This window comes from Dasypus novemcinctus, chromosome X (genome assembly GCF_030445035.2).
Source record: "Dasypus novemcinctus isolate mDasNov1 chromosome X, mDasNov1.1.hap2, whole genome shotgun sequence".
Taxonomy (NCBI): Eukaryota; Metazoa; Chordata; class Mammalia; order Cingulata; family Dasypodidae; genus Dasypus; species Dasypus novemcinctus.
In genome coordinates this window covers 115,628,973-115,643,069 of record NC_080704.1, presented here as the reverse complement: position 1 = coordinate 115,643,069, position 14,097 = coordinate 115,628,973, and the positions used below count along the sequence as shown (strand labels likewise).

Sequence of the window (14,097 nt, the reverse complement as noted above, 5' to 3'; positions counted from 1 at the left end):
GGTTTTTTATTCTGAACTAAACCAAGGAAAACATTCTAGTAGTTTTGATTTTGCATAGGACTTTAGTACTGAACCCATTTTCTAATATTACCATTCTTTGAAATTGGTCAATATAATTTCATCAGAAAATGATAAGAATCAGAAATGACATTCTTCGACCAATCTAGCTAAGTAGAGATTGTTTTCCATGGAAAGCATGAGCCACAATTGCTACACATGGATCTGCCGGCTGAGAGCCCATGAGCAACTGCTTACCTGCCCCAGTGGTTGTCACTTCTGGTTTGGATGGAGGAACAAAGGGAGGCCAGTGGGATGGATGTTTCTGAACTAATTCAAACATCCTTAAATTCTCCCTTAGAATTTCCTGAGGAGACATAAAATCAATAGTAAACACAGCAGATTCATTCTATTTCTGTTTTGTAACTTCTATCTAATTGTCAAAACTATGAACCCAAACCCTAAGAGAGCAGCCTGGTTGTTGAAAGGTGAAAACAGAGGCTTAGCAGATGCACCGCCCCCTCCCCTACTTGACCCATCGGAAGAGCCAGCCCTCTTAAATTCTATATACTGTTGGCCCAGAGGAAGTATCTGAGGAAAAGCCAGTACTCAGTGCCCATGCTCCATGTGAGAGGTTCAAGCTAAATGCCATTTGCATGGGCCCACCTCAATTTAGGGGTGCAATATTCTTGAAGTGTTGGCTCCAAAGCAAATGTTGGTTAATCAAATTAAACCTGCCCTAGGGGAATACAGTTGCAGGTTTGGCTTGGTTTCCATTTTAGTCCAACTTTTATGGTGTGTGCCGCAATCTAAAAGGCATAGTCTTATCAGAAAATTATCTTTCTCGGTGACGGACTTGGCCCAGTGGTTAGGGCATCCGTTTACCACATGGGAGGTCTGCAGTTCAAACCCCAGGCCTTGACCCGTGTGGAGCTGGCCCATGTGCAGTGCTGATGCCCTCAAGGAGTACTGTGCCACGCAGGGATGTCCCCCGTGTAGGGGAGCCCCATGCGCAAGGAGTGTGCCCATAAGGAGAGCTACCCAGCGTGAAAGAAAGTACAGCCTGCCCAGGAATGGTGCCACACACACAGAGAGCTGACACAACAAGATGATGCAACAAAAAGAAACAGATTCCCATGCCGCTGACAACAACAGAAGCAGACAAAGAAGACGCAGCAAATAGACACAGTAAACAGACAACCGAGGTGGGGGCGGGGAGGGGAGAGAAATAATTAAATAAATAGATAAATAAATCTTTAAAAAAATATATCATTCTCATTTTAAATGTGATATAAATATAGTTTTACTGCATTCTGAAATATAAGTTTTGCCTTTAGAAAATAATTTTCTAATCTGCTGCAGCTATTTATTAACTGGGGTTTCTGTTAGGGACATAATTATTTGCTCATGTGTGAAGAAAATCTTTCCTACTTATACTTAGGAAAGGCTCTGGGCTCCCATCTCTCCAATCCCTTTGTTTCATAGATGGGAGAACTTCAAGTCTCCTGTCACCCCATCCAGGGCTCTTTAAACTACCCTCTGTGATCTCCTTTCATTCTCTCAATAAGAATTTATCAATGTCTTCTATACGTTAGTCAAGTGTTAGAGGCTGAGAATGAAGGAAGCAGATACAAAGATCAGTGAGCCAGCAAAACAATGCCCTTTTATACAATAAAATACCAAAAGAAAGAATAATTTTCTTTAGTAGTTACAAGGATTTCTGAAAATTGTGTTTCCTTTCCGTAGTAGTGTGCCTATGTTTCATATAAATAAACAACTAATAGAAGGGCAAGCTCTCTAAACCATGATGTAATGTATTAAACCTTAAATGGACCATTATACAAATAGAAATAGAGGGTTGCTTCTTCAACCATCTCAGTGTTATCAACAGAGTAAGGAAGAATTTAGGCTAAGCTATATGAAATTGGAATTTTTTAGGTTAAAATGGTTAGAAGTTTAGTTGAACATTTCATATGACTTGGCTCAATATTCTATATGACTAGTGGAATTAATGAGATGAAACATCAAGCAGTTAAAAACATCACTCACTTGATATACTAAGCATAATTCAAACAAAAATTTTACTTTGGCTCCCCCCAAATTATGCATAATTCCCCACATCTGATAGTTTCTTTGTTGCCTTATCTTCTTTCTCTTGCAATAAAGTCATATTAGACCAGGTTTATGTTACCATGAAAAATAATGTTGAAAAGGAAGCATATTGAGTAACTACCATTTTTTAAGACTAAAGAAAACGTGTATCTTTACCTTCTGGACAAGGCTACACCAGTTATCAAAGTCTTTTTCTTCTTTGCAGAAAAATCCCTTGGGGAGAAGAAAAGAATACAACTTAGAAATGGCACCAAAGCAGGCCCTTTATAGTAGAAAGTGGAGCTTTGGTTCAGAAGTAGGATGTGGTCCACTCTTTGGAGAAAGACTGATTGGGCTTCTCTCTGTTCTACCTCATTGTCTCACTTGGACACATACACATTTGCGTGCTGTCCTTTTCGCTTTCCCTCTTTCATGCCCTTTCTCTCTCTCCCTTTCTTTCTCTCTCTTACTCTCTCTGTCTCGCTCTCTCCCTCCCCTCTCTCTCCCCCCCTCCTCCCTTCTCTCTTTCCTTTTCTCTCCCCACCCCCATCCTGTCTTTTTCTGAAGTCCAGTCTCCAAAGCATGTGTTTAATTCTATTACACTTAGTGTACAAATATACCAATCTATAGGGAATATTCTATTAAACAAGCAAACAAAAGCCAAATAGTACTTTTAGCTAGCAGCAACACTGAATAAGTTGGCTTTGGATTTAAGGAAAGTAGCTATTTGAATAAAGAGAAAAGGTAGCCTCCTTCCCCATCCTCAGAGCCACCCTAAATTAATGGAAGAATTGTTTGAAACAAGAGAAGGACTCTGTCAGCTTGTAGTCACTGGTGCTCTGACAGTTGGGTTAAACTGAAAAAAGGATGCAGATGGGCCTTAGAACCACTGGCTACCTCACAGGCAGATGACCCTTCAATGTGTATAGACAGTAATCATATTTCCAGGGAAAAATAGTCCTGTGACTTCCTAGATTGTGTGTACATAGAAATGGACACTGCCCACCCAGAGGGCCTTGCCCCCTTAACCCTCCTTAGCTGGCCTCCACATTCTTCCCTGTGCCTAGGTGACAATGTTTAGGAGGCAAGAAGACAGAAGAAGGGAGAAGGATACTACTACTAACAGTAGCTAACATTTACCAAATATTTATGACATGCCAGATACTGGTACTAAGTATTTTACACTCATTGTATCACTGACAATCCTCACAACAACCCTACAAGGTTCATTTTTTCATTTTAGAGATGAGAAAACCAACATTCATACAGGTTGTGTGACTCTCCCTAAGTCCATAGCTAGTAAGTGGCAGAACCTAGACTCTAACTCGAGAAGTTTGGCTCCAAAGTCCATTATTTCCCACTATATTATACTGCCTCTCATAGGGGTGGTGAAAGAACATTCTCTTGCCTCCCTAGCGACCTGGATAATACCCAGTGAACCAATCTGTAACAGGATGGTGTTGTATCTTCTGGCCCATCCAACCTTCAGATACTCACCAATGCTACGGAAGGATCCAAGTTCAGGATGTTCATTCGCTGTGGGGATTGCAGGCAATGGAAAGTCTGGTCATCAACCATTCCATTCTCTTCAGTGTCAACAAAGGTCTGGGTTGTGTGAGGGTCCAAGAAGATGAGCTCATCACCTGTTTTGAACGAGGCATGCTTAACATTCCAAGAACTACTGACCCTGGCACTGCTGCCTTCCAGAGAAGGTACTCTGGTTTTCCTAACTCCTCTTTTGGTGATGATGAGAATGGGATGACAGAAAACCTGAAGCCAGGATAAGTATGCTTGAAGGAAGCTATCTGTGCTCAAATTCAATCATTCAATGGAATACTTGCCCCAGGGTTTCCATCTCCTCAAAGTTCAAGTCCAAAAATGGAGAGTGACAGGTTGGTAAAGGTGGGAATGAGAGACCACAGATGACATGGCAGGCTCTGTGAGCAGCAGTGGCAAAGAGGTAGTAAGTAGAATTACTAGGCCATGAGCCCAGGTTCCTTTAAGGAGCTTCCTGCCTCTTTCAATACTGGAAAGCATCTCTCATCTAGACCATTGGTTCCTATGGTTAGAGAGACCTTCTGGTTTGGGTAAATTACCTTGATTTCCAAAAGAAATGCTACCCAGACAGAATGGGAAGGCTGACTCTGATCTGAATGAAATACCATAGCTGACTTCTATTCTTGATTAGCAATCAAGTTAGTAATTGTTAGCAAGTTAGTAATTCCTGTCAGAAAGCACAGCCTTTGTCACATTAGCATCAGTACAGATACACCCCACTGGGAAAACGCACTTTGAAATGATTGCCTTTTGCAAATGAGAGAAAAGTCATGCTTCATTAAACTGAAAAAGCCTAACCCAATAATGACCTTCTAACTATTAGAAAGAGTTTGGGATAATAAAATTTCTAGCTTTACCTGATATTCAAAAGGCAGTGTCCCCATAAGGCTCACCAGAGGCATGCTAAGTAGGCAAAAGTCCCTAAGGGGGTACTACAACCTCACTGTCCAGGCCAGAGGATCATCTGGGTCTCTGTCCTAGACTGTGTCAGGCAATCAAAGAAAGATCTATCTGCACCAAGAGAATGTGATAGGGTGAGATCCCCCAAAGATCCTCCCTAGAATGGCATCCAGGATTGTGTTGGGTGTACCCACGCTACAGGCTGCTGTTAATGAAGAACGTGTTTCTGCTGTCTGATGAGAAGCTCAACTTCTCTCTATCATATGCCTAGGACAAATCACTTAACTCACTCACTGTCTTGACTTCCCTTTTTGTAAATTGGGGTCAGTGTGCCCGTTCTAGTTACCTCACAGGGTAATTTTAAGAACCAGAAGATTTCACCTCTGTGAAATGCTTAAAACACAACACAAATACAAGGTGGTCATAGAAATGTCTTGTTTAGGAACATTTCCCTATAAATATATGTTCAAGAGTACATGGAAATCAATGCCCCATTATGATTTGCTTTATGAAAGACAAGGTACATTTCCCCCCACCTAGACCACATCTCTTGTATTAAGAGAAGTTATCATGCCCAAAAACGTGAGATGAATTCTATCAAAAAAGCCTCAAGTAGCAATGAAGAGAAACAACCAAAATATTTATAAGGAAGCCTGACTAAGTCCAGGGAAGGAAAATTGTGGACAAGAAATTGGAAATCCAAAGCAAGGTTAGAACCAGTCTACCACAGTGTTCCAAGTTAAGGTGCTGGGAATAATGCCATCACCTTCTTTCTCTGGCCAGGAGCTTTTCTCATGGGCAGGGTGTATGTGTGTGTGCATGCGCATGCATGTGTGTGCAGTGGATCTTTGCAAACTGCCCCATTTCTGAGAGTGCTAATAAGAGAAAGGAGAAGATGGAAAAATTCCTAGAAATGATGTAAGAACTAAACAAAGGTTTTTAATGAGATCTGGGGAGAAGAGGCAGGCTGGGCAACCAGCTACAGAGATAGAGCTAACACTATGGATCTGGAGTTAGCAACCTGTACCCAAATAGAGGAAACAAACATCTCCGTCTCTATAAGGGAGCAGAATCTGATAGGCAGGGTCTCATCCTGGCCAAATTTTCCTATACCCAGAGCTTCTCCCAGCTTCCCATGGAGCAAGAGGGCCCTAGGGAAGCAATGTGGTATGGATGCTGAATTGGGATTAAATCCTGGCTTTGCTACTTTCTGGCTGGGCGATCTTGAAGAAATCTCTCTCTCTCAGTCTTAGTTTTAATATCTGTAAAACGGAAATAATAATGCCTACCTCTCAGGGGTGTTGTGAAGAATTAAATACTAATAGATACATGGGCCTTCCCTCCTTTCAGACACTGCCAATCTGGACCTCCCAACCCAGTATAGTAAGGGGTGAGTCAGAATAGGGGAGTTGGGGAACTCTGGGGACTCAAATGAAGTTTGCATAAATTATTTACACAAATTAATGTGAAAATAGGCATCATGTGAACCTCTATCTTGAGGACTGCCCCATGAATAATCAAACTTCACAAAAGTCACCCTCACCCAGTAATGTCAGGAAACTGGAGGGCTATACCATTTTGATGAATTCTCTCTGGCTAACTTGGGATAAGGGAGGACAGGGCACCTGGGAATTGCAAACACTATTTATTCACTGAGATCCCTCCAAAATAATTTTCCAATCAGTTTCAAACTTGTCCTTGTGCACAAACAATAGAAAATATTTTTTTGCAACCCTTTCTATGACAAGAGCCTGAAAGCTTAGAAATAGGGAGCATCTAAATTTATATAACTCTCAATCATGAGCTTTCTTTGAGAGAAAAAACAAAAGCTCAGGAAAAATCTGTGAGAGCGGTATGGGAGCTCTCTACTTTACACACGATTTTTATGTAAATTTAAAACTCATAAAAATTTTAAAAATAAGGTCTATTTAAAAAGGGGAGGAAGCCTCCATGGTCTCCAAATATTCCATCAAACTGTAGTTCTTACGCTCGACCAATAGATGGCAGCATTACAAAGAGCAGAGAAAGCTGCGTGGAAACTCCCCACTCTTAAAAGCAAACAAAGGAAAGAGATGTTGGGGTCAGAGCATCCTATATGCCTAGCTCCTTGCCGAGTGTTTTATTGTGTCATGATAACATGGTTATGATGTTAATCTTATTTTACATAAGAAGAATTTAAGATTGAGAGAGTGTATATCCCTTTCCTGCAGTAACGCAGCTAGCAAGTGGGGCGGGTGGCACAGACATGCAAACCAAGGTATGTCTGTTTCCATCCCACCTCTCCTCCATGAATCTCCAAGAAGGAGATGGGTTGGGGAGGGTGACCAAACTGATATCCACCCTCTCCTCTGCGCATTCCCCTCAGGCCATTACCCCAGGCCCGCTCTAAGTCTCTCTTGCCTGTTCACCGATCTATGCATATAACTTCCTTGAGGACCAGTTTCAGACCACAGGTGTCCTGTACCCAATTTCTCTAGCTGCATCACTCCCATTCTCCTGCCCTTTAGCATTAATCTTGTGTCTAGGCCCTTGTTACTCAATGTGTGGTCTTGGACCAGCAGCATCAGCACCACTAAGTCAGAAATGCAGATTCTCAGGCCCGACCCCAGACCTACTAAATCTGCATTTAATTAGGACCTCAAGATGATTCATATGTACACTTAAGTTTGAGAAGTATTGGGCCAGTGAATCTCGTAGGCCAAGAACCTTAAATGGCTCTAGTCACAGCTGGTGAGTAAGGTAGCTAGATTCCCAGAGGTGCCAAGCCGTGCAAGGAATGTACAATAGGATCTGCATTAGGAGACTAGTGGGTTTAAGGTTTAGCCCCCATTATCAGGAGAGGTGTACCTTTGGCTTTGCCTCCTCTAATTCCTCCCCTGTCAAGGCTCTGAACAATAAGCCAGTAGGCCCAGCTGTATGGGCCTGGGAAGCCAGAGGACTGACCATAGTCTGACTGCTGCGACTTCAATAAGAGGGGGGTTGGCAAGTTCAAGGTGGTAAAATCCTGCTGCCCTGGCCCCACAAGAAGGAGAGAGACATGCTGGAGTAATGATGTGACCTTGGGGCGATCCAGTGGGTAAGCAGAAGTAGAACCATCTTACCAAGAAGGAAGTGGAGCCATTGAAAGGGAATCTGCTTTCCCTCAGGCATGCATGCACAAGTGTTCCTTTCCTTAGATCAGTTCTGAGACAAAAAGAGCTGGCTAGAGGCCACACAGCAGCCCTGGGTTGGATGGGCAGTGCCCACTAACTGGAATTGTTTGAGCTTCCATGCAAACCTTCTCTCCCACCTCCCTAGCCCATGAAGACTTACTTGTGATTCCTCTTTTCTTACCTAAGAATCCTATGAAATAATAGGCGTTATTTGGTTTTCCTCCTAATGCCCCTAAAGACTGTGGCATCTTAAAACACTCCTAGAAGGAAAGAGAATGCAAGATTCTCAACTCACTTGTGGACTGCTGCTCACGGATCTCTGTGCTCACATGGAAGTGTGATGGGCAGGCAGCAGTGGGCTTGGGAAAATGGGCGACTTACTTTAAATGCATCAACATAGACAGGGTTGATTTGGTTTATGCCCAGGCGAAGGGGCACAATGAGCAGCAGGGGCTTCCAGGCTGGGCAGCATGCAGAGGTGCCCTTACTCTGATTCGAAGCATTCAGAGAATCTGGGCAGCTTTCACTGGCTGTGTCAGCACTCAAGGGAAGGACACAGCACATTTTTTCTGGAAATGGAAGACAAGAGAACTAGGTAAATAAGAGGCATCTGGAAGAGACTCCAAAGGCAAAAGTAAAGGGGACCTCACATAACACTCTTTGCCTGGAATGCCCTCCACTCTGCCAACCAGGGCCCAGCCTGCTTTGCCTTCTCCAGGAAGCCCAGGCTACTCCTCCACTCCTCACTGTTCTTCATTCTGGCAATTGAACACTTGCTTACCTCCAGTAACATATTATGGTATCATCAAGGGAATCTCATTTCTCAGCCAGTCTGCAAGGGCCTTGAAGACAGGGACTGTATTTTTAGGTTTCTCTAACCCCCATGACAAGGAGCACAGGGCTGGGTAAGGGTGGGCCCACACAAATGATGTATTGGTAGTTTAGCTGATTATCCTCATTGTGAGTCTCATCCAGGAAAAGGGTCTGGCACCTCACTGAGGGGTAGCAAGGACCCGCTAGTTGTTCTCTCCCTTCCAGAAAGCTGAAAGGGAAGAGAAAAAATGGCACAGGGAATGATTAACTAGAGCCCTGTGCTCCCCTAAGCTTACTGTCCTGATGGGCAACTCAGAGAGACTCTCTGGGACCCCAGCTTTCTAAGTGGTGAGCAAGGAACTCATTACCCACCACTGGGAAGGTAAACAGGTTTAGGACTCACTGATATCTTCAATGACCACTGTGTTATCCATTGAAACATAAACAGCCAAGGAATTCCATTCGTCAAATAAAGCAAGTTTTCTGCAAAGCAACATATAATGAAATCACAATTGGAGAAGATGTAAATATTAGCAGGAAGCAAAAAAAAATTCATGTCCAATGTTCCTAAAGTCATGGAACACTGAGATACAAAGGAGACTTTACCAGAGCTCTGGGGCATTCCTTGCACAGGGACTTCGAGAAATGCCACAGAATCGTTGTATCTGAACCTCAAGAAGAAGGCTCTGCTTTAAAAACCAGAAAAGTTTACTCACAAAATGATGTTGCTCCTATTGGATGATGGAGAAAAGTTACTAATGCATCTGATCCCAAGGGATTTTGTTTTCTTTTCTCAAATAAAGACATTCTAGCTTACTGCTTCTTTTTTAAAAGGAGACTATCATTAAAAATATAAATTTGTTTGGGAGCATAGATAATATGGAGAATAAGCCCTAGGAAGATCTAGAGAGAGAGAGAGAATCTCGTATAGCCCTCCCCATGTGCAGTGAAAATTCTGTTCAAGGAGGCTTATATTATAGATCTACTCCATGCAAATCTTACTGATCAGCAGCTGAAGCAAGAGAGCATGCTAAATTGCATGACTTCAGGGGAGATCACAAAGCAAACCCTTTTAAAGGAGAGATTCTATCTGAAGTCTACATGAAGTACCCTATTTTCCCTTACTTTCTTCTCCTCTTGCCAATTGGAGAAAAGATATATTTAACCTGGCTACTGCTGGGATTATTTTATAAAGCCCTACCTCATTGGACAAAAGAAAAAAAAAAACCTTCCCAAACAAAGAAGCTCCCAGGAAGAGGTTAATTATCATTAAGCTTTTTTTTTTAAGATTTATTTTTATTTATTTATTTCTCACCCTTTACCCCCTGCCCTGGTTGTCTATTCTCTGTGTCTATTTGCTGCGTCTTCTTCTTTGTCCGCTTCTGTTGTTGTCAGCGGCATGGGAATCTGTGTTTCTTTTTGTTGGGTCATCTTGTGTCAGCTCTCCGTGCGGCACCATTCCTGGGCAGGCTGCACTTCCTTTTGCGCTGGGCGGCTCTCCTTAAGGGGCACACTCCTTGTGCGTGGGGCTCCCCTACGCGGGGGACACCCCTACGCGGGGACACCCCTGCGTGGCAGGGCACTCTTTGCGCTTATCAGCACTGCACCTGGGCCAGCTCGACACGGGTCAAGGAGGCCCGGGGTCTGAACTGCGGACCTCCCATGTGGTAGACGGACACTCTAACCACTGGGCCAAGTCCGCTTCCCTATCATTAAGCTTTTATTTCACTCATTTTAATATATTCACTTTCCCAATAATAATAATAATAATAATCTAGTATAATCACAATGAATCATAACCCTCTTAACTTAAAAAATATGTTTCCATTTGTTTGTTGTTGGGAACCTCAGCATAGTCATTCTAATCTCTTACACTTTCTACCCTGGGTTTCTACAACAGTTCTTGAAAAATTGTGATCCACACTCAGCAAGGAGTCATTGATCCCCAGAAAACACTACCTACAGGGTCAAGAAAGTGGATTCGGAGATACTGCACTGTAAGCAAGGAGTGAAACCAAGATAAACATTTAACTTGGGTATGCAGAAAATCCAGATTATTTCCCTCACACACACATTTCTAAAGCATTCTAGCTCATTGACAAATGGCCAATAATTGAAAGAGTGCCCCATCTGAACTTTGCATGGATAGTTCCCACAATAATGCTCCAGAGTTCCCAGGAATTGAGGTCAGATGGTTTCAATCTTATCTCTAAATCTGACCCCAGATTCTGACTGTCATTTTCTTTTTTTTTTTCTGACTGTCATTTTCATTCATTCATCAAGGATTTATTAAGCACTTACGTGTGCCAGGCAGTTTTACGTGCTAGTGTTACAGAAAGTAAGACAAATACAATCCCTGCCCTCATGGAGTTTTCATTCCGAGACAGGCTATCAGAAAGGAGAATAACAATAGGTTTAGATGCTGTGGGTGTACATGCTAATGCCACTCACCCCATTCACTTCCAGAAAGTTGGTCCTGGTTGCACTACCTCCTGCTGTCAGTGGGGAATTCTAGAATTTAACTGGACAATTGCAAAAGTATCACATGGGTTACCTTGGGTCTGCTAAAAGGTGGCAAATTGATTCCAAGGCCCCCTTGGAGGTGGTTTCCTCTGATAGATGGTGAGCTCCTGAAGGTAAGGACTGTGTCTAAGTTTTTGCTCTATACTTGGCACCTAGCACTGAGTAAATATTGAATGAATAAATGGGATTTTCAGACTATGCCAGGTTGGAATCCATTTCTTGCCTCACTGGCTAAGCCTTCATCTCTTGGTATGAACTTGGTGCCTTCAGAGTGCACCTCCACCCCTGCCCCAGACTGACGGCATGTGTTTTAGCCTGTAGGGGGAGACATTGAATGATTCCTGAGGGGCATCCGCATATATTGGTACCAACGAGTACAACTCTGATATACCAAGACAGATGTCATGCTTACACATTTTTAAAACTGGGTGATGTATAGAACTGATTTCCCCTCTCACTTAGAGGTAAATTGTGCATCACCGTCCCAAAATCCTCAGGATTGGAGAACAAAATATGGACTAGAGCAGACTAGTATTCTACTACAGACTTATTGTGACTCTAACAATGGAAGAAATTATATCACTGATGTGAAGACAGTGATCACTGGAGGTGCTAAAGGCAGGGAGAGGGAAAAAGAGGTGTAATATGGGGGCATTTTCAGGACTTGGAATTGTCCTGAGTACCACTGCAATGACAGATATGGGTCATTATATATACGGCCATAACCTACAGAATTGAGTGGGAGAGAGTGTAAACTACAATGTAAACTATAATCCATGATTAGTGGCAATGTTCCAAAATGTGTTCATCAATTGTAATGAATGTACCACACTAATGAAAGAAGTTGTTAATGTGGGGAAGGGTGGAAGGTGTGGAGAGTGGGGCATATGGGAATCCCTTATATTGTTTATGTAATATTTTATGTAATCTAATTTTTAAAAATAAATTTTAAAAATATTTTTTAAAAACTGGCTGAGCAATAGTATAGATGTTTGATGCCTGAGTGGGAAAGTTGGCATAGTGAGATTATAAGAATTACTAGGTTGATGACAGGATGAGGTGGCTGGGGAGGGAAGTATAGGAGACAGTAAAATAACGTGGATGCAATATTTATTTTACTTACTTTAACACCTGTGCAACTGTATTTGGTCCAAACCATTCGCCAATGGATTTCCCTTCTCCTACACCCATTTGTGCTGTTTTATGTGGGAAAAAAAACCCAAACATGTTAGAAAAAGATCTTCCAGCAATAAATAAACTTCTCCTTTTTCCATTAATAATCAAGCAGATGGATAACTTGGTAGAGCCACATATAAGGCAGCAGAAGGGAAGGAGCAGGTATAGGCATCGCCTTTATACTACTGATTTTTGACCTTACCCATTTGATGGATAGAGTAGCAACGATCTTTTCTATCTAAGAAGCACTGTAGAATCCGTTGGTATTCTTGGGGTTGTTCTTTTTGTTTCTCCCAGTTCCAATCTTTTTAAGAAAAAATAGTTTAAAAATAATTTTTTAACCATGTATTACCTCTCTACTCTCTTATTGTCACAACAAAATTAGTAGAAAAACAGATGAGCTACATCTAGAAGGCAGGAATGATGAAGTTAGAACATTCCTAAGTAATTTTGATGACAAAAACACCTGGAAACTGATTACTTTCAAAGACTCAGTGGGTATAAAGTATAAGCAAAACAAGAAGTTGATCAAGAAATTAACTTTGCCCAAGGGCTGGAACTGAAAAACATTACACAAAAACACTGTGTCACAAAGTCCTCCCATCACAAAGGCCTTTCTGGTCAGCTACTTGGTGAACAAGAGGTCCCCACAGAATCCCGCAGTATATCCATATACAAGCCAGACGCCATGGTGCCTCATCTCCACAGAGACAGCAACAGCTTTTGTCCTTATGTTTTGGTGGCTTTGCCAAAAGAGTCTCATGGGGGGAAGTGCTCTTCTGGCATGCAACAGTTCACAGAGGAATATACACAATTCATAACCAAGGAACTTTTTAAAAAATTGCATGCTGCCATTTTTATATCAACTTTTAAAGAGTCCACAGTGAGTTTTGGAAAACAAATACCCTTACCATCAGGTGTTCAAGGTTTCCTTAAAGACCAAAACCAAAATAACTACATCTGTAGGGACCCTATCCAAGCCTTAGGCACAGCTCCCCAAATCCTACAGAGGTCCCTTATTGCTTACTGAGGACAACTGCAAAAATGCTACATAGTCACTTGTGTGACTGGGATACACTGCACCTATTCCCTCAGCTCTATAAACTCTATAATGGGACAGATTTCTGAGGTTCAGTCTTCTTCTAAGACATATTTCCCTCCCGAAGTTTTATAGAAATTTTAAATTAACAACTGAAATGTAATTGAAGTCAGAGAACATTATTTCCAGGATCTTCAGTTTTCTTTTGCTTCTAGTATTTCTGAATGTTTTAAATTTCATATCCAGCATAGTCTTCAAAGGGTGAACCACATCCAACCTTTTCTCATTAGCTAATGAACTGTCCAAGTCTAGGGAAAGCCTGATTAGCTGACAGCTAAAGTACCACTAAATATTTAAGTGATAAGTGAATACCCCACATCAATTTAAAAATAACTGAGCAGGAAACAATCCAAGATACTTCTTTATAAATTACAACTTCTAACTCAAACCAGCTACAAGATCTTGCTCCAATTTCTTCTTGCTGTTAGCTTTGATATTGAAATAATTGGGACTGCTGAATGTAGATGTTTTTTTCTCTAGCTCACTCCCCACAAAATTAACTTCCAGAATAAACATCTTGAAGTTTGTTATAAATGAGAAAAAGTTAAACAGTAAGAATGGATATGCACAAAAAAGCATGTGTACTGTATGAAAATCACCAAATAAGGAATTAAAAGACCTACGTTCTATTCCTAAATTTATACTTTCCTTGCTATTTGACCCTGGACAAATCACTCGCTTCCATGGGCCTCAGACTCCTCTAGATGAAGAAATTATGAAATTATGATACTTCCCAGGGGAAGCAAACACAAGATACTTAGTGGCACCAAGTCTGAGAGGTGGAATAAG

At 41.8% G+C, this 14,097-nt stretch overlaps 1 protein-coding gene across 1 annotated transcript in view; it reads right to left on the bottom strand.

Annotated features, from left to right (window-relative positions):
- The window catches only part of ATG4A (autophagy related 4A cysteine peptidase), an 80,442-nt gene that overhangs the window by 1,178 nt on the left and 65,167 nt on the right, over positions 1 to 14,097 (bottom strand). The window contains exons 5-12 of the mRNA XM_004466341.5: positions 12,412 to 12,513; positions 12,157 to 12,229; positions 8,914 to 8,993; positions 8,079 to 8,266; positions 7,879 to 7,957; positions 3,586 to 3,731; positions 2,266 to 2,322; positions 256 to 364 (exon numbers count right to left, since the gene is read on the bottom strand). Of these exons, the coding sequence (XP_004466398.1) occupies positions 256 to 364; positions 2,266 to 2,322; positions 3,586 to 3,731; positions 7,879 to 7,957; positions 8,079 to 8,266; positions 8,914 to 8,993; positions 12,157 to 12,229; positions 12,412 to 12,513 (834 nt within the window). The remainder of the gene's footprint in view (positions 1 to 255; positions 365 to 2,265; positions 2,323 to 3,585; positions 3,732 to 7,878; positions 7,958 to 8,078; positions 8,267 to 8,913; positions 8,994 to 12,156; positions 12,230 to 12,411; positions 12,514 to 14,097) is intronic.